Below are 20,678 nucleotides of genomic sequence, written 5' to 3' on the forward strand. Positions count from 1 at the left end.
GCCATCTCAAGATTTGCAATATATCTGCTTAAGAATGTCAACACAATATTGTTTGAGTTGATAAATGTGCATATTATATTAGCCAGCCAGCAGTGTGCTGTCTCTTGCATCCTCAAGGCAACAATATTATTGTACTTCACATCTTAGTTTTCTTAAACAAAGAGCCTGTCAGACTTGATTAGCCAAGAAGCACCTGAATATATTGACTTAAATGTAGAAATTGCTTGACACTGATGTGTATATTCAGAAATAAAAGTGCTTACTTAATCCTTTTACAGTGCTTAAAAAATGAGGGAGGGGAAGCAGTGAAACTTATGAAATGCACTGTATGCCGTAGCTGCCTTGCAGCGCTTTTGCTATTTTTATATCTGCTTTCATTGAAGAGAGCTTGCTTAAGCACAAGCAAAAAGGCTGGTAAATGCATTTAGTTAGAAGAGATGCAAGAGCAAGGAAGCTGTGTTTCTGAGAAGATACTGAAAATAGGGGGGAGAAAAGAGCTTATGTCTTGGGGCACAGGAAGGTGGTAGTGAACCCAGGATGATGCTATGGGCCAGGAAGGAGGACGTCATAGTTACAGCGTGGGTGTATTTGAACAGTGGTCTTCAAGAAAGTGGCATCTTTCCCCAAACTTCAGTTAATTAAAGAGAATTGGAAAGCAGCCTGTACTAAGTGTTTCTACTTCATGAATTCACAGAATGGTTTGGGTTGGGAGGGACCTTAAAGACCATCTCCTCCAAGCCCCCTGCCATGGGCAGGGATGCCTTCCACCACTGAAAGGCCCATCCAGTCTGGCTTTGAACGCTTCCAGGGATGGGACATCCACTACTTCTCATTGAAGAAAAGGTCAGAGAACCCCAGCTTATCCACTGTCATGTCAGTATTGATTCCAGAAGGTGGAAAAGCTGTTGATTTTTCATTTACTTCATAGTAATGCAGGATAACGTGCCAAGCAGAGAAAACTCATCCCATTAAGTAACACGTAGATTAACCTTTGCTTGTTCAGTTGAGCACAATGATGAAATGCACATCAGCAACTGGATTTGTGAACCCAAATAAAAACTTAGTCTGCTCTTTCTTGCAAGACTGCTTGGAGTGCTGGCAAATCTGTGGCAGCTTTGCTTCAACAGAAATTAGTGATAGTATTAACCTTAACCTAAATGTGATAAGGAATAACCAATATATGTTTTCATTTTTGTCTCTGGGATTAAATTTGTGCATGCTATTTTTTGGTTTAAATTTCTTCTGTAGTTTTTAGCATATTATAGAAACCTATAATGGAAGTAAATGTAGAGATATTTCCAGTTGATGGTTGAAAAGGAGACAGCTGGGTCTTTTGACACTTAGGCAGTTGTGGGAGGCTGCCTGGGATTTTGAGGTAGGTGGAGTAACTGGATGCTTCTGCTGAAGTGCATGAAGAGTTGGTCACGACTGTATGGGCATTTAAAATGTCTCCTCTGAAGTCATATGTAGTGCTCTGTAGACATAAATGAATCAGTTCATGCTTTCTAGAGCTATTTTCCAGGTTATTTTCAGACCTGAGCAGACTTATCAGCACCAGTTTGTATTTGGGTCATACGTGGAAGCTTATCTGTATAAATGTAAAAGCTTAGTTCAGCTGTTTTTCCTCTTTTACATATAGGTGCTTTTGATGTTCTGGGAGGGGCTGAGGTGTTGTTGGTCAGCCTTTCGTCTCTCTTAGGCAAAGTTTGGGCACTCCATTAAACTGAGCTTGGACATTGGGCCAACACCACCAAGTTCTTAGCAGACCATGAACTATTTTAAGAGAGAAGTTACTTACAGAAAGTACAGATAGTTGTCATTTGAGTTAGCTGATTCAGTAGGGCTGATAATTCACTTTGGCAACATGTAGATAATTTACTGATGTCAAGGAAGTTGTCGCTGATTAAGATTTGAGTTCAATAGTTGTTCAAAGATTGGGATTTCAGTGTTAGCCTCTCTTGAAGAGAGCAGTGCACTTCCACACCTCGGTTGTCAGGAACATGGTATGTGACTTTGTGTGTGTACATGAAGAAACCAGAGAGAGGATGTGAGGCTGCTTTTAGAGATAGATGTGTGCTGGCTATGAGTTAGTTTCCTGGTGGAACACTTGCATAAAATGTTTTGTCACTCAGTTGCAGAGCTTGCCAGTCCTCGCTCCACTATAGAAAGCAACCCCACCTCTTTCTTTGATAACAACAATAGTAAAACTTTGTGGTTTCTTTTCCCTTTTTGTAGCAACAAAGAAGAGAAAGGGAAGCTCGGAGGCAACAAGAGCGTGAGCAAAGGCGGAGAGAACAGGAGGAAAAAAGACGTCTGGAAGAAATGGAGAGGCGACGTAAGGAGGAGGAAGAGAGAAGAAGAGCAGAGGAGGAAAAGAGGAGGGTAGAAAGGGAGCAGGTGAGTCCATGATACAGATATATGTGCAATAGGTTTGTTTCCTCTAAATTCTAATTTAATTTTTTAAAAATTAGTAAGTCTAAAGCAGCTTAGAAGCAACCTAACACTAACTCTTTCATCTTTGTTGTCTTTGACAGCAAATGCACTAACATAGATCGTAGGGCTTTATGGAAAATTCTGGCAGACTCAATATTCCCTCAAAAAAAAGAAGTCTTGTTGCAGTACTCATTCTAAATTCAGCTTGTGCCCCTGGGCTGGACTAAAAATCATCAGAATTGGCAAAATCATCACTGGGGCTGAAAATTGTTTCTAGGCTTGTCTTGCTGGATCAGTGGTTCTTGCAGGACATGCCCCTGTTCAGAAGGCCTCCCAAGAGAAGTGCAACTCTGTTGCATGTCAACTTCTGCCACCCAGAATTGGTCAGAGGCTTGTCATGAACTTTGCATACTCTGAATTTGAGAAGGAGTCTTTGAGCTGCAGAGGGTTTTCCTTCTTAAAACTTAAATATACAATTACTCTCTCTGTCTATTTAAAATCAACTCTAAATAATGTATGCCAGTTCAGGCACCAAGTATATCTTGAGTTATGTCAGTGTGCCCTTAATATATTGAAAGTACAGGTGAGAAGCCTGTTAAACTGAGAAATTCAGCTGCTATATTTATGCATGAAATCTGCATGTTTTAAAATCCCTTAATAACTCTAATCAGGGTGATAATCAGGGCAATACTTACTGTGCATGTACTGCAAAATACTGATCCCAAATAAAAGGCCAAAACTTCTGTCCTAGAGACTGATTGTAAATTTCTCATTAACTTCAGTAATTTTGGGTTTGGCCCTGATACATCTTGATTTTTCCTTACATAAAGTCACTGTATTTGAGATCACTGATGATCGTGTTACGGGGGAATTTTATTGTTTGTGTATGTTTCAAAGATTTTTGAATCAAAAGGAGAGAAGACTAACAAATGGGAATAAATATATGGAAAATCTCTAATTACTGCATAGCAATTTGCTTTTGGGCAGACACCGGGTATTCCCCCAGCTGCTTTTTAAACTGTTGAAATGCTAATTACGCACAGTGCCGGTAATGACAAATGGTTAATTGATGTGGCCAAGCTGAACCACTCTGAATTTTTATTCTTTTTTCTAGAAGAAAAGACATGTCTCCTCTTAGAATTTTAGTTAACTGAAACTGTGGCTCAGCCAATGTGCGTAACAACAGTATAGTGTATCTCATCAGTCTGTCACAAGACTTTCTATAACTCCCATCATTGTATCACTGATCCATTAATTTCTTTATGCATACACTGTAACTGTGTGCGTGTGCTTGTGTGTGTGCGCATGCACATGTTACATACTTCCATTAATTGCATGATAGGATGTTACCAGCTTGGGTTTGGTGCTTCAGAGTTTGAGTTCTTCCAGGGAGTAGGTGAAGCAGTGGGTAAATGTCTTGACCTATTGAGGCTGCAGGTGAAGAGATGGATAGATTGCAAGAGCAAGCAAGTTTGGTCTAATATCTGTTTCCTGGTGGATGTTTGTTTGTGTCATAACCATCGCATAATTCAGCAAGGCTGGCAGTGTTTGCTCAGGAGAAGCTTCTGGTGAGGGCAGCAGGGGAGACAGCAGGGCAGGTCCCAACTGCACTTGGCAGAGCCCCTTTGGGGGAGCTTGCTCCAGCTCTGCCTACACTATGCCTGGCTCTAGCTGTTGCTAACAGTTCATCGCACCAGCGCAACACACTAATGTTTAATACAACTTGCATGTGACTTTGTATTGGCTGTGTTGAATCAGACTTGCTGTGTTTTAACTTTCCAAAACCTTCAAGTGCATTTTGCTGCTTCTTGAAACCACTTCCAAAATACATAAACGAGCTCTGGCCTGTGCCCGTAACATTTGCAGGAGTGCAAATTTCAGAATAGAAGGGGCCAAAATCCAATGCTTAAGAGGCAGGGCTTCCTAAATTGTTCTGCAGGCACTAATCCATCCTGAAGTGCGTTTCTCATTGAAGCTGAACTGGGGAAGTAGCGTGTGGTGTTCCACCCAGGGGGTTCTGATGCATTCCTTTTGAATAAATTTATTGCTGGGTAATTTCTATGTGACAGGAGTATATCAGGCGACAGCTAGAAGAGGAGCAGCGGCACTTGGAAATTCTACAGCAGCAGCTGCTCCAGGAGCAGGCCATGTTACTGGTAAAGCACTGTATCTGTTTTGTTCAGTAGCTATAGGATCCATTTATCCAGTTAGTACTAGGCTTCCCTCAGTCGGGCACAGCTGCACTGACAGTATGACAACAAAGGAGCTTGATTAAAAGGCCATTTATGCTAGCGTTGTGGGCTGACAGGCACATATGAGAAGTGCTGTATGGTCACACTGCTTTCTGGGCAGTAAGAGGAGGCTTTATGTTAAAGTGGAACAGTTCTAGTGTGGTGGTCAAGTTTCTGAACAGACCTTGGCATTCAGTGAAGAACTAGAGTGCTTGTGTTGCAGATCAAAACCACACATGATATGTAAATCCACCCCAGGGTACAATGGCCTAGTGTTGGTCTAAGTCATTGTTTTATGAACTTTACACTGGATTTAGTATAAATAACTCTTTTTTTTTCCCTTTAATAAAAATCAGTTTTGACATAACTCTGCAATCATGTCAAGCTTAGCAGTACTCTCTTGACTTTCCCAACATGAGACACAAGCCATATGGGTCTAACTTAGCTCTTGGTTACACTTTAACAATGAAATAAACAAACAAACAAACAAAAAAAGTTGCAACAGCAACCAGAAAGGTGCCTTTTTAATGGGATGGATAGGGACACGTCCAATGCACAGTCAATGTCATGTCTTGAATTACTCACCTGTTCTCTCAAAGGAATACAGATGGCGAGAGATGGAGGAACACCGACAGGCAGAGCGACTCCAGCGCCAGTTGCAGCAGGAGCAAGCCTACCTTCTGTCGCTGCAGCACGATCACAGGCGGCAGCAGCAGCAGCAACAGCAGCAGCAGCAACAACAGCAGCAGCAGCAGCAAGAAAGAAATAAACAAAGCTATCATACCCCTGAGCCAAAATCCCACTATGAGCCTGCTGAAAGAGCACGTGAGGTAAGTCCTGCTTGTGGGCAGGAATCTGCTAACTGCTCCTCTGCCTGTTTGCATCAGCATGAGTGCAGTTCTGCTACAGTACAGTTGAAGGCCAAAGCGTCACTCATAAGAGGCAGAATACTTTAAATTGTTGGCCACTGGTTTCCAAACCTGAGAGCTACTTCTGATTAGTTTTGCTGCAATCACTGAAGTTCAGAGTTTTGAAGTATATATAAAAGTTGGAAAGAAGGTCTGGAAGGCTGCAGACTAAGGGGACCTAGTTTTGGAAGCATCACATCAGGAAGTGACATCTGTGCTTCATCAGATATGTTTTTGTAGGAAGCATTGGTGCTGTTGGCTGTCTGTGTCTCTAGCAAGTACTGGTGATTGGTAATTGAGAGTCATTTGGAAAGCACAAACGTATAAGGGGTATTTGCACACAGCACATGTTACACATTTGATGTTTTAACATAGGCTCTTCGAAATTTCCTTCTCTTGAACACAAACCAGAATTTCATTAATTTCATTTTTGAAGTGTTAAGTATTCTCTTCTGAGATCATGTCCCGCTATTTTGAAACTTTGTGGTGCTGCCTTGTTGGACTTCAGGCACTCACAAGTCCATCAGAAGTCACCAACGTGCTGTTTGTTTCAGCGAGTGGTCCCCTGTCTCCATTGGTCCATGGGTAAGCTAAGCAAGTAATTGCCTCTGATGCATACTTGGCTTTCTTTCAGTCTTATTCTTATGTTTCCCTTGAGCACCGTACTGCCTGCAAAACACCAGACTGGGCAATGCTAGTCAAAGCTCTTAAAGGCATTCATCAGCAGCCTGTGGGAACTAGGTAAATACATTTTGGAACAAGAACAAAAAATATCCTTGGGGTTGCTGAACATGATAAAATAGCTCTCGGTTTGCCTTCATCCAGTAGTGCTTCTTAGTCTTTGAAGTATCGCTGTTTGGGCTTGGTGGACACAAACTCATTTTCTTCTAGATGCTGTTGTCCAAGTTTTTCATAAACCATGTTTGTGCTATCTCATCCATTCTGCTTGAGGGTTGATGTATCAGGTACATCTCTCTTACTTGGAATAAATTCAGACTTATTGGTATGTAGTGGTGCAGACATGGAACCAACCCTCTGGTCCTTGTTGCACACTCTTGGCCCATCTCAATGAAAGCATAGTGCCAGTCCAGCACTTCTGTCTGGCCTGAATGCTGGCTTTGGAGCGATGCAGAACTGTATGTGCTCCATTTTCCTTTCAGAGTATAAAAGGAGAGAAACTAATGAAGACTCAAGTGTTACATCCATTAGAAGAACCAGTGATTCAGCTATTTTTCTGTTGTAGTCTTTTTCTTTTGAGATTACTCTAGCTAGAACGAATGAAGGCATAGAAATGTTGGTTAGTAGTCAAATCTTCCCAGAGCTTGCTGTGTAATAGTCTTTTTAAAAAGTGTGGTAGAAGTATAGCCTGGCAGTGGGAGTGACACCAGTTAATCTTAAGAGCAGGCGTTAACTCTGGCATCATTCTTGACATAAAATAGCGAATTAGAATGAGTATTCTGTCCCTCATACTTTCAGACATACTGCTCTTCAGAGAAAGTCTCCATCTGCGGAGATGCTGACCACAGGGGTGATAAGCTGAAGTGGACTAACTTTCCTGTTCTGGCAAAGTTTAATGGTGATCAGTTTTTTAACTCATTGCAGTAGCAATGAGGATATAAGGCAAAGGACTTCTAAGATTGGCTTTGGGAAGCAGTGGGGAGGTTGGAGCTTTATACCGTTTTCAGGTCCAGACAGTCAAGATGAGTGGAACAGGGTGTGTTTCTATCCAGGGATGCACTCTCTGTCTCCTTCCCACTTCTTGCCTGGTTTTGAAGCAACGTGGCTCATGCAGTTCATGTGCTTTGTGGAAGAAACCTCCTATCATCTACCGCTAGAGATGTGAAAACCTGCTCCTTCAGACAGAAGGACTTGGGGCTTTTCCTTGTTCTATTCATAACAAGAAGTCTGGCCTGTTTTTTGTACTTTAAAGGATGACTCTGTGAAATTGAACATGGTGGTGAAAATAATTGTGTGGTGAAGATGCTTGCTTCTGTTCTTCTTGTTCTTCCCAAGACATGGTGTATTTTGTGTAGACCTGGCAGAAGTTTGTCTGCTTGTTCCCATAGGCAAACTGTTACATCCTCAAATTTTGGAAAGCAGAGGCAGGTTGGGTTTGTAAAGCAGCCCAGCTGAAGTGAGGAGTCCTGGAAATTTGCCTCTGTCTTCTGACAGCCAGTCTCTCCAGACTGTCACTGCTAGGAAACCACCCCAGTACTGGTTTTGTGCTTCAGGCACAAGGGTTTAAAGCACATGAAATCAGTCCAAGCTGCCACGTTGATCTTTGATGCTTTGATAAAATTCTGGGAGTTTAGCATTCCTCAGAGGCAGCTCCTCTGGCAGAAACGCACATCCTGCCCTGGTTCCAGCGACAGACGGCCTTAGGAAATTTGAGGAGGATATTTGCTTTCTGCCTGTAGCCTCTCTCTGTCTCTTGCCCTTCATACCTCTCACTTTGTTCTCAATGCTGTGGCCTTGGAAGAGTCAATGTTTCTGTATGGGGACCTTGCTTGATGTTCTTCTGAGGACTAAGCACATTCTGATTTAGTCTTTCCTTCAACAAGCTCTTGACGTTAGTGTATGATCACTTCTGCACCTTCCTGAGAACAAGAAACAAGCTGCTGGGGCTGTCCTCTGCAGCCTATGAGGTTGTGTTGGGAGTATTTGATAAGAGAGAGGATGATCAGTCCTACAGTTTTGTACTTAAAGACGAACAGGCTCCAGTATTACCTGGTAGAGAAGTATATCCTCCTATCTCTTTTTCCTTTGCCAAAGAGAAAAGCACAAGAAAGCAGATAATCCAAAACCATTGGTTTCATAAGGTAGGTAACTAAAGTAAGGGATAGCAGTGGGAAATGTACTTTTATATTGTAAAGTTGTTTCTGTTTTCATATATCCTTTTTATTGTTTGTGGGGAAAATACTGATGGATAATAATTAGTCTAGGCAGAAAGAAACCCAGTAATGGTCTTTCATCATATTATCTCACATCTTACTGCCTCCTGTATCTCATCTCTTTCCAGTATGGATTTTCCATATTGGCACAATTACCACTTTGGTGTAGTTCACTCAGTAAACTTACAGTGCTGGCAAAAGTGGTAGGGAAAAAATCCTGCTAAACCCCAGATGTATTTGGTTTCTTTTTTGTAAAGAAAAGGTGATACTCACCTTTGTATTTCTACTGTAATTGGTTTTATTGACTCAAGGCTTAACCTCTGTTTATTTTGGCTTAGGTGGAGGAGAGGTTTAGAAAAACTAATCAGGGCTCCCCTGAAGCACAGTCTAAACAGATGGGTAAAGTGTTGGAGCCACCAGTGCCTTCAAGATCAGAGTCCTTTTCCAATGGAAACTCAGAACCTGCTCAGCCTGCCCTGCAGAGGCCAATGGAGCCCCAGGTAAGTGCCCAGGAAAATCCTGGTGAGCCTGGAGGAAATGCAGAAGTCCCAACAGGTTTCCTTCAAATTTGCGATCTTGGCACTTAAAAAGTCTTATGTAAATGGTAGCACTGTTACACAAAGTAGCTTATTCACTAGATTTGCTCTTTATCTGTTTTTGCTTATTTTATTGATAAACTGATGGATTTTTGGGGTTTGTGATTTTTTTTTTGGGGGGGAGTGTTTTTTTTTAATGTTAGAGCTAGATTAGAACTGTTGCATTCTGTTATTATCTGTGCAACAGTGACATGGACTAAACACTGGTGACAGTTGCAGAACACTTTTACAATTCAGAATTTGCTCTGTGCAATGTATTTACTAATAAAAAGGATGCTCAGAAAAAAAGTGAGCTTGCTTGGTTTTTAAAATTCTTGCTGAGGGAAGCTAACCAAACAAGTGGGTTTTAATAGTATGAGCATGGTTTCAAAGAGATTTACAAAACATGACTAAGAAAAGCAAGTTTGTTGTCAGCTGCTAAATAGAGTTCTCTACCACCCCTGGAAAATCAAAAAGAGGTTGAAACCACTGAGCTGCATGGCAGCTGTTCTGTTTTTTTCTAATGAAGAACCTCCAGATCTTAATATCTGATCTCATAGGAATTATGGCATGAATTGAAAAAGTAACCTCTGTCTAAAACTTAGACATAGCCCATAAATTCTGAGCAATTTAGGTGTATTAAATTAAATGGTGTAGTTCTGCATTCAGTTCCTCTGTTTCCATGCAGAATTTTCTTCTTTCAAATAAAGTCTGTTGATGACAGTGCAAGCTAACAACATCCCTGACTGTGACTAGGTATTGCAACTCTTTTGGGCAACAGGAGAATTTGAACAGACGGGAGAGTGGGAGAAATCAGGACAGAACTTCATCTCTTACTCATTAATTCCTGGCTTATATTCAAACCTCTATGACTATTTCAAAATATTGGACTTGTATCTTCATGTTCTCTGTGCCAGCTACTTTTAAAGTCTGTGTCTTCCACTCACATTAAGGATAATCAGGCTCTTCAACAGCTGTGTGTATTAAAATTGAGGAAATAATAATCATACAAAAACAAATACATCCAACCTACTGAAACTGGGATTGAAAGCAAAGTTTTGGTTAATTACTAGGTGTGGAAACAGTATGTTCCTCAGTTAGGACATTTCCTCTTCCTTAGTTTCAGAAGTCAACTCTAAAAGACAGGTTTATGCAAAAGGAGGAAGCAGGCTGAAGGGTCAATAGGTATTTCAGTGGAAATCCCAATGGAATTTTGACTCTGGAGTCACTTTGTGCCTTCTTAATGTATGTAGTTGAATGTGTGTGTGTGTGTGTGTGTGTAAGTGTGTGTGTGTAGTTTGTGTCTAAATATGTATATATGTACAGTATATGGTACATATATGGTGTAAGTATAATATACATTGTACATATGTATACAATATATATATGTACATATATATACAGTATATATTATGTTTTTTATACATATTGCAATGACTGTAAAGGAATAAAGGCTTTGTGTTATGGTCTTTCTCCAAAAGTTTGGAACTGTGTCTGGTTCCTAAATTTATTAGGAAACATAAATGTCTTCTGGTTTGCACAATTCAGAGCATTCTTTAATTTTGTACTTTTCTTCAATTGGATGTCCACTTCAAATTTCCCAGTCCAACAGTGCTGCCATGAGACCTGGTCAAAGCCCACTGAAGATTGGGGAATCGAAGGCGACTTCTGTCTTGAGTGGCCTTTGGACTCAGTCTCATTGAGCAGATATTGGGTCCCGTTTTCTTCTGGGCACCAGTGTATGTGTATGTGGAGAGCATATCTCACAAAAAATGCATATGTGCTGTATTTTGAGTCTGTTACGTTCTTTGGGCGCTTGCCTTGCTTTTAAGTGCATTGATTCCACCCCACGCTTACCTAATGCCATAACCAATTTGTCTCTGCCCACCCCACCTGCCTTTATTCTGTGTTAATTGGAAAGCCGGTTATACTGAGCGCATTGAATGTTTTATGTTTTGTTTTCTTGTAAGGTACAGTGGTCCCATCTGGCATCTCTCAAGAACAATGTTTCCCCTGTCTCGCGATCCCATTCCTTCAGTGACCCTTCTCCCAAATTTGCTCATCACCATCTTCGTTCCCAGGACCCATATCCACCTTCACGCAGTGAAGTGCTAAATCAGAGTTCTGACTCTAAGTCGGAGGTACCCGACCCCACCCAAAAGGCTTGGGCTAGATCAGACAGTGACGAGGTGCCTCCAAGGGTAAGGAGTAGAAAGACAGATGTGTGCTATTTTTTTATTATTAATTATAATTTTCTTAAGAATGTGATACCCTGGGCACTGGGAAGACTGTGCCCTTGTGCCAGCATCGATAACAGTATTTTGGAAGGCAGATCCTAATGTAGATGTTCAGTCAATGGGTTAATGATAATCAACCTTAAGTACAATATTGAAGCTTCATATAAAATTGGAAATTATTTACAGAATGCAGCTATTTCAGAGAAACAATTTATTATGCAAACTTAACAAGTCATTGCCATATTCAGAAAAGAATTTAAAATATCCCTGAGGTTATTGCTCAGAGTTAATTTTCCTCTTCATCTGTTAGCAACCCAAACTATGAATCATACATTTATTTAAAATTGAGATGGAACTGAACAAAAAGGAAACATTCAATATATTTCCTCTTCCTCTCCCCCTCCCATCCCCCCTCCCATCCACTGGGATTTGCTTCTTCTGAGTATATTCTTGCTCCCCCACCAGTCTTTGCCTTCTGCTGATCCATTCCCGGGCATTTGTTTGGTTCCCTTGAGCTTATTCTCCTAATTCTCATGCTGTTTCAGCAAATTGCTTTGTGCCTCCCCTGCTTCAGTCAAAATGACATATTCTTTTTAAATGTCTCAGTAGTTGGGAGGGTAGTGGGGTGTGTATGTGTTCGTGTGGTAACTATTAAACGCTATTTAATGTTAAGACTAAACTTTGTGTTCTCTTCAAATTCTGAATAGCATCCCAACTAAGGCTTTTGGTTTTATGGGTGTTGGTTTACTGCTTTTGGTCATTGATGGTAGCTTGGACTTAGAAAGTGTTAAAATCTTAAGAATATATTCTGTGGCAGGACAGGTTTAATTTTCCTCTTCTCTCTCTCCTCTTCATGGGTTTAACACAATCTTTTTTTCTCCCAAGGTACCTGTGAGAACAACATCCCGATCACCAGTCCTGTCCCGCCGTGATTCTCCACTGCAGGGCAGTGGGCAGCAAAATAACCAAGCAGGTCAAAGAAACTCCACGAGGTTTGTGAGCCTAATGTCCTCACCTTTCTTGAGGTGAGGCTCTAAAGTGAAGAGATCTCAGAAACTTGCTGGCATCTTGGCCAGAACTAGACTTCAGGAGGGGGAAAAGCATCCATGAGCTGTTACACAGAGCATCTGATATTAGGAAGGGGGAGGAGGGGACTGATGTCTGAGCTCAGCAGAGCAAAATGGACAGGCTCCCCTGGAACTGGCTCATTAGACGGAGGTGAAGGTATTCTGGTATTCTTTTTGGCTTGGGCTTGGGTGCCCAGGGGACTTCTGAGCCAATTTTAAACCTGCTGCGTGCAGGCTGAGGGAACTGTCCACTTTAGGTTAGATACATAAGAATGGCAGGTAGACATCTCCATATGTAAATAATAGCTTATACCCACCTAAACTTTTTTTTTTTACCATCATAAATAAGGTAGAGGGAGCCAGTGGCAGAGGGAGCCACTTCCTGGGTTGTGCAGCATCACTGATACCCTCAGCTTAGTGTTCTTTCAGATGAGTTATTAGCGAAACACTGAGGAAGAGTGATGTTTGAGTTTAGAAACAGGAATTTGGAACTGAAGTGTGTGACAAATAATTTCTTTTCTCCCCAATACAGCAATATAGAGCCTCGTCTGCTGTGGGAAAGGGTGGAGAAGCTCGTACCAAGGCCAGGCAGTGGGAGTTCTTCGGGTTCAAGCAACTCTGGCTCACAGCCTGGCTCCCACCCTGGCTCTCAGAGTGGGTCTGGAGAGCGGTTCCGGATGAGATGTAAGTCCTTCTTCCACCCTTTGTAACATTGTGTGTCTAAGTTTATTAAGCTGTGAAACACTCAATAATAAAGGATGCTAACCCCCACATGGAATGACCTTTGAGCATGCAATGTCAAAGATGGGTTAGCTTCCTGTACCCCCTTGGCTGTATGTCCTTGCTTTGGAAAGGCAATAGGCGCAAAAGTCGTTGCTAAGAGTTTAATTGTTCTTTAGTTTGCATCCAGGCAGTGCTTTGTTTTCCTATGTACAAACATCCCAGTCTCCATGTCCTCGTAGCTCCCTTCCTTCTGTGTGCAAGAGCACATTTTGGTGCTTGTTGCCTGTCATCTTGATGGTGGCAGGGTGCAGACTGCTGTGGATAGGTCTCAGCTGGGCTACATTGAATGCTGATGGAGGTTTTCCAGCTTGTGGCCACACTTGAGTCTTTTGATTTGCAGTTATGTGACTGTTTACTTTGGCTTCAGTCATAGGTCAGTCGCACCTATACAAATCACAGCTAATGATGTCTTTTTGTATAGTCCTTCAGGGACAATGTAATAGTGAACTTGTGAAACTCAGGTCATGCAGTCAGACACCACCTGATAGTTTTCTCACCTCTCTTCCTCTCTCCAAAGTGAAGTAAGAAAAACATATTTTAGCCCCCTGCCTAATCTGTTTTGTTCGATGTTCCTTTTGGGGTCTTGGCACATGCAGCATCATCCAAATCAGAGGGTTCGCCGTCGCAGCGTCATGAAAGTGCACCTAAAAAGCCTGAAGAGAAAAAGGAAGTCTTCAGACCTATCAAGCCTGCGGTAAGTTGCATCCACTTTCCCTTGTCCATCTTCTCTCTTAGGTGGACTCACAAAAAGTACAGTGTGAGCTTCTATTCATGGTGCCCTGAGGGATGAACTTCAGCTTGAGTTGAGTTTCTAACTGTGGGTGTAGCAGCACATTCTCAGTTGTGCAATTGCCTGCACACATCACAGTACTTTAAACATTAGGGTTTGCTCTGCTTCTGGGATTGATTTCTGCTCTCTGGTCTTCTTTCTACCTAACCTTTGCCTTTCTCTCTTTCAATCCTGTGCTTCCTTCCTGGGGCTGGATCCATGATCGTGCATATGACCTGAATGTGCCAATACTGGGCTGAATGGTGCAGGGAGAAGTGGTAAGACCTTAAATTGTTGCTACTTTCTGTGAAAGATTTCTGACATGTCATTTGTCTGGCTGCTGTTATAATTGATTACAACTGTGTGTCCAGTTGTATCTCGGGAAACTCAGTGGGTTTTCACAGTATTTCCAACTTTCCTTAAAACTTTCTTCTCTTGCCATATCTCTTATGATACTACCCTAGCACCCAAATATGTCGGCTTTCTTAAAGAAACATAGAGGTTGATCCTTCCCTTCTGATAGTAGGTGGGTGCTATTAATCTGAAAAGTTTAGGAAAATAAACTGTGACAGTCAACCATGTCAGAGTGGGTCTTGGTGCTTGTATATGTCCTTCAGATGGTATAGTAGAGTAAAATGAAGTCATAATCAGGACAGTTGGGATTCAGAATATGCACATTTTTCTATGATATGGCAAGACCCCCTTAGGTTGACTCTTCTGGTGCTTTAATTTATCAGAAAGAGAGTTTTCATAACTGTTAGAAATGAGTAAGTCTGAGGAAACTACAGCTGGGGCAATGGAAACATGGCAGCGGACAAGTGAGAAAATTCGAGCACTAATCCTGGGCATTTGTCTTGCAAACTCTTCTTCTCTCTTAGTCACAACATCAGGTTTTTTGGTTTTTTTCTCCCCTCTCCCATCAGGATTTAACTGCATTGGCAAAGGAATTGCGAGCAGTGGAGGATGTGCGACCTCCACATAAAGTAACAGACTACTCATCCTCAAGTGAGGAGTCAGGGACAACAGATGAGGAAGATGATGATATGGAACAAGAAGGAGCAGATGAATCTACTTCTGGACCAGATGATGTCCGAGCAGTGTTAGTTGTTCTACCAGTGTTTTACATCTGTTTTCTCTCGTAGAGGATTGAAGGAAAAGGTTGTTGAGTATTTTGGTGGGGTATTTTTGGTTGGTTGGTTGTTGTTTTTTTTTTTTTTTTTTTTTGTTTGTTTGTTTGTTTGTTTGTTTTTTTGTTTTTTGTGGGGTTTTTTATAGAGAGGCTTTTCTAGGCAGGTTATATTGTAAATATTCCACTCTGGTCACAATACAAATTAATTTTCAGTGTGCCTTGATGCAGGGCAGTGACAGCTAGGGCGCTAGTGCTATTATCTCACTCCAGTTATTTCTTGTCTGCCAAATAGGTCAACATTGAACTTGAGCAATGGTGAAACAGAGTCAGTGAAAACCATGATTGTCCATGATGATGTGGAGAGTGAACCTGCCTTGACTCCTTCGAAGGAGGGCACCTTAATTGTTCGACAGGTATTGCTTTTCCTTCCCTGTGCAGTGCTGCACCCTTTCTGTGCTCATTAACCCACTCGCTCATTCACCCATGCTGTTTCTACATTGTATTTGTTGTTCGTATTATCAAGACACAGCTGTAGTGGATTTCAGATGAGCAAGATGTTTGATGCATGCAAGGAGGAGAGTAGCCCTTGCTTCTGTTTTGCATGCTTTCCAGTGACACCCATGGCAGCACCATGCAGAATATCTCAAAGTCTGTGGGAGAGAAGGGTAGAAAAGCTACAGGTGTGTGGAGCAAGTACATGGAGCAAGAACTTAGTTTAGTTTTACCATAGAACCAAACATGTGTCTCAGGAGTGGGTCTAGTAGGGAGACGGGGTGGGAGCACTCAGGGCTTTTTAAAATTGTTTTGGAACCGTAGTTGAGGGCATACAGACCACCCAAATAACATACACACACATGTACATACAAATTCATGCAACAGTTGGTGTGGGGGAGAAGTAGAATAGGTGGTGAAGCAGAGAATGTGGACAGAGCTAGATTGCTATGTTGTTTCCTTTGATTCTGAAAATACTGCATTCTTGTGCCTCTGAAAGATAATGATTCCCTGCTTTTAAATGAGCTTGTGTGTTAATGAGCGTGCTAGCTTATAGGAGTTTCCTCAGTAATTGCATTTCTGAGTTTCACAACTGAATGCCAATTTCTTAATTGAGCCCTCTGGTTTGAAAATTAAGATTTCATGGTTATTGTTTTAAATAGTTATCTGCAGGCATTCTCCAGAAAGTCCAAACTGCTATCTCTATAGGATCTAAGTTAGTTTTAAACAAAACAATAGGGAAAGAAATCCTCGTCCCACCCCCAAAAATGTGTTTGTCCCTGTTGTGGTGTCAGACTTAGCAGCACAGTCACTCTTTTGTGAATTGGTGAAACTGGCTGTGCAAGTCAACCACACAAAGCAAGCATTTGCCTGCCAGAAGAGGTGGGAATTTGATGAATACTAGTAGCTCTGCCCACTTTCCCTTTCCATCCAGGCATCAAAGCATGGATTATCAGCTTATTTAAAAAAATAAATTAAAAAATAAATGTGAAAAGGTAGGAAGTGAGGGAGAGAAGGAGAGAAGTTGTTAGGGATATAGACCTTTAAGCAGCACTTGAGCAAGACAAGTGTGCCTGTTTTTTCTACAGAGTACAGTTGACAAAAAGCGTGCCAGCCATCATGAGAGCAATGGCTTTGCCGGTCGCATTCACCTCTTGCCAGATCTCTTACAGCAAAGCCATTCCTCCTCCACTTCCTCCACCTCCTCCTCCCCATCCTCCAGCCAGCCGACACCCACCATGTCCCCACAGACACCCCAGGACAAGCTAACTACTAATGAGGTATGTCTTACACCACAGCTGGCTGCTTTCGTAGGGTTATAGCAGCATTGCCTAGTAGCTAGTTTGCAAAGGAACTCCAGCCAATCTCCCCTGCTTTTTTTTTTCCTGTCACCTTCGTTCCCGCCCTCCAAATAACACATTTCAGTTCTGTGTAAGAAGCCCTTAACTGTAGAGCAGTCCCACGCCAAACTTGCCAGTTTACTATTTTGCTTCCTTTAGTGAGTCATTAATTGCATGGCATTCATTTTAAACTAAACTTGACTACTAGCATTTTCAAGCCAATACTCTTTTTTTTAAATTCTGTTTTATTCCGGGAGCAGTGTAATTGCAAGCAATGTGCCTCTTCAGAATTAGCAGTTAATTTTGGCTTTGTCAGTAAAGGCTGGACTAGTAACTCCACACATAAGAGGAGCTGCTTGTGGAAACTCACCTTCTGGGAGAGGAAGCAGCTGCGGAGGGATTTTGCTCTTTACACCTTGCCACGTGGGCTGAGTGAACAAATCAGGTGGTGCCCGGTAGGGTTGTAAAAGCCTGAGGTATTGTTATTTTGGAATAATGAATGGGGAAAAATATTTGGTTTTTTTCCAAGTATGTGTGTATTCTGAAAAGCAGCTGTGTAAAGATGACTGTTCACCAGCACTGGTTATGTCCAGGTAGAGAAGGCTTTGCCATGGGGGAAGCTCCCTCTTGCCCTTCTGGGCTGATCCCCCAGGATAGTATCTTCCCTTACTAAGTGCTGGTGGGAAAGCCTGGTCCTTCCCCTGTGTGTAACTCCTCACAGCAGAGAAGAGGCACACATGTGAATGAACAAAGGGCATCGTTTGGCTCTTACCAACCCTAGCAGTAAGCGAGGAGCCTAATATGGTGTCTCCACTCCTGGCTGGGTGGCCAGTCTGGCTTACAGGGAGGACCTCTCAAGCAGGGGAATGGTACAGGGGAGCAAAACTTGGTGAAAAGAAGCTGCTGCTTCTCAAGGTAGAGTCTTGCCATGTAGGTGTGCAAGTGCTGTGATGAGGAGAGGTTGCAGTGAGCTGGGTAGGCTGATGGCAGTGCACGCGTTTACTACATAATCAAAAATGCTTCTGAACCACATAGCAGGAGGGTGGGAAGGGAGCGTTTCCTCCTGGAAATTCATTTAGCATAATACTTAATTTTCAGATATGCTTCACTGGTCTTTGATCTTTCTAAAAGCACATTTGTAGGTTATAGAGATCAGTTGATTGATCCAGAGATATGCTTGCTCATTACTTTGATCTAAGCAATAAGTAAGCAGGGTTCACTTAGCTTAGGAAGTGAAGGCTGGGGCAGTACCTGGTGATGAAGGAACCTTTTGGTATTGAGCTGTGCAGCGGAGTGATACACTCTGAAGACAAATTGCGGGGTTTTTTCTGCAGAGTAGAGGCTTAGGAAGATCATAGGTTGAAGATTAGTTGATGCTAAAGAAGTGTCTCATAACTACATTTGCATAAAGCTGAGCAAAAACCCAGTACTGCTTGGTATAACTTACCCACATGCACACCCTTTATATATATACTATTTTTTCACTTGTCCCATTCTGCTTCATTATGCTATGTTGTCACTATAATACTAAACTGGCAAGAGTTTTTAAGTCGTTTCATTTCCACTTTTAACAGTTCATTGTTTCACTTCTTTCTTTCTTTATGTTTTTTCATGTTTAGACCTCATAACTCAGCAAACACCAGTGATTTTATCCACTACATATTCATAGTGTCATGTCACCGTTTGCTACACCTTCCACACTAATGAGCCCCTTTGTTCAATACAGGTTTAATATGTTGCTTTGTCAAATAAAGGTGGAAGAACCTGCTGCAGCTTTCTGGCAAGAGGCTCAGGTTAAACAAAATAGGGAGAATGAACAGTAGCAAACATTGAAACATAATCCATAATAGAAGTGAATGCTTGATCCCAGACAGTTCTGGTTTTGTTGCACAAGCCAAGAGATCAAACTTCATAATTTATTAAACTAACTCAGTTCAGGAGATGCTTCATAAATTCAAAAACTGTAGGTAGTGGACAACTTGCAGATAAAATAGTATACATCTATTTAAGCAGATTTCTAAAAGGAGAGACATTCCCCTTGTGCCTGATTATAGTGGCCTGTTGTAAAAGGCTTTGCTAGCAGCTGAGTTTCAGGGATGACGTTTTGCTGTAACATGTGCGGTGTGCCTATGTATCTAGTTCAGGTGTGGTGCCTGTAGTGCGTTGTATATCTATAAAGGAAGTATAAAAGTTTGGGGAGGCTCTGTAGCATAATTCTGTAGTAACTTTAAAATGTTGGTTGTTGTTATCCATGCTTTTTATTGTCATTAATATTAATAAAGTTGAAATTTACATTGCAGACTCAGTCCGCTAGTAACACACTCCAGAAACACAAATCTTCCTCCTCCTTTACACCTTTTATAGACCCCAGATTACTACAGATTTCTCCATCTAGTGGGACAACTGTGACTTCTGTGGGTAAGTAAAGTAGCTGAAGACAACAATTGAAAAAGGGTTCAGTGGCTCTTTAAAGTACTTAAGAATGTTACCATCATGCTTTTTATTTAATTTGCAATGGATTGCATAGTTTATTTTCTTTTTCCATTTACATTTCTTACAAAAAGAAAGACTTTTTCAGTATTCTCAGTTACTGATTTGGGTTGTATAATGTCAAGAGCATATGGCCAGAATTTAGCACCTGAGGGATATTACATGCACTTTTCTTTTTTTCAGTAGGATTTTCTAGTGAAGCAATGAGATCAGAAGCAATAAGGCAAGACCCTACACGGAAAGGATCAGTTGTCAATGTGAATCCCACGAATACTCGACCACAGAGTGATACACCAGAGATTCGCAAATACAAGAAGAGATTCAATTCTGAGATACTGTGTGCTGCCTTATGGGGTAATGCAAACGTGTTCTTCCCTTGCCTCCTGCACTTCTGAAGTGTAGACACGCCAGTATGAGTTTGCAGTCTTCGATAATGTACCTCCGAAACTGTAGCTGTTCCTCTGCGTTTATTTAGTGCTTGTTTGCATCTTCCTGTTGCAAGAGCTGATTATTACTGTGTTGTTTACATTATGTTGCTTCTGCTTTGATATTATTTCCCACTGGTATATATGCTTCTTATTGCACAGTTCAGACTTAGAATCACAGAATCATTAGAATCATTAAGGTTGGAAAAGACCTTCAAGATCCTCGAGTCCAACCTTTGACCGAACACCACCATATCAACTAGACCATAGCACTATGTGCCACATCCAGTTGTTTCGTGAACACTTGCAGGGATGGTAACTCTACCACCTCCCTGGGCAGCCTGTTCCAATGCTTAACCACCCTTCTTCCTGGTGTCCATCTTGAACCTACCCTGGTGCATCTTGAGTCCTTTTGTTCTGTCACAAGTTGCCTGGGAGAGGCTTCATTCAGTTGATCAGGATGTCCTTTTCAGCTTTTTCTAAACCCTGCTGGTACATCTCTTGCAGCTTTTTGGAGCTTGTAGTAGTCCTTACATTGTACACCTGGTACACACATGGTATTTCTTTTGAAAAATAATCATCTTCTTGAGCCTCTTGCTATTGTATTGTTGCAGAGCTTAATTAAGATGTGTTTCATAAGATGACTTGCCACCTCAGTCATCAGTTTATGTAGGAAGGAAGAGGGAAAAGAGAAGGGTAGGAGGGACATTTTCCATTCTGAGACTGTGACTTAGCTTTGTTAAGAGTGGTTACTGCAGAGAGAAGCTGGGTATGAGATGTCATCTGACCAAATGTGTCTGGTCTTCTTGTCACAAGGAATAATTTGTGTTGGTGCCAGACCAGTTAGTCAGGATCCCACACTTCACCACGCTTAGAGCAGTGCTTGTTGCCTGGTACAATGTGACATC

The 20,678-nt window shown here is 41.7% G+C and overlaps 1 protein-coding gene across 12 annotated transcripts in view; it reads left to right on the forward strand.

Moving 5' to 3' along the window:
• MAP4K4 (mitogen-activated protein kinase kinase kinase kinase 4) overlaps positions 1–20,678 on the forward strand; it is a 166,848-nt gene that overhangs the window by 128,051 nt on the left and 18,119 nt on the right. For 2 of the 12 annotated variants that reach the window (XM_027674936.1, XM_027674943.1), the window contains 14 exons: positions 2,236–2,397; positions 4,503–4,589; positions 5,264–5,494; positions 8,802–8,963; positions 11,009–11,239; positions 12,161–12,267; positions 12,875–13,026; positions 13,722–13,819; positions 14,164–14,172; positions 14,818–14,993; positions 15,316–15,436; positions 16,604–16,795; positions 19,156–19,273; positions 19,529–19,699. In XM_027674936.1, the coding sequence (XP_027530737.1) occupies positions 2,236–2,397; positions 4,503–4,589; positions 5,264–5,494; positions 8,802–8,963; positions 11,009–11,239; positions 12,161–12,267; positions 12,875–13,026; positions 13,722–13,819; positions 14,164–14,172; positions 14,818–14,993; positions 15,316–15,436; positions 16,604–16,795; positions 19,156–19,273; positions 19,529–19,699 (2,017 nt within the window). The remainder of the gene's footprint in view (positions 1–2,235; positions 2,398–4,502; positions 4,590–5,263; positions 5,495–8,801; positions 8,964–11,008; positions 11,240–12,160; positions 12,268–12,874; positions 13,027–13,721; positions 13,820–14,163; positions 14,173–14,817; positions 14,994–15,315; positions 15,437–16,603; positions 16,796–19,155; positions 19,274–19,528; positions 19,700–20,678) is intronic. The other 10 variants (XM_027674937.1, XM_027674938.1, XM_027674941.1 and 7 more) reach the window with 10 other exon arrangements.

This window comes from Neopelma chrysocephalum, unplaced genomic scaffold, assembly GCF_003984885.1.
Source record: "Neopelma chrysocephalum unplaced genomic scaffold, ASM398488v2 Primary Assembly neopelma1_25, whole genome shotgun sequence".
NCBI classification, from domain to species: domain Eukaryota; kingdom Metazoa; phylum Chordata; class Aves; order Passeriformes; family Pipridae; genus Neopelma; species Neopelma chrysocephalum.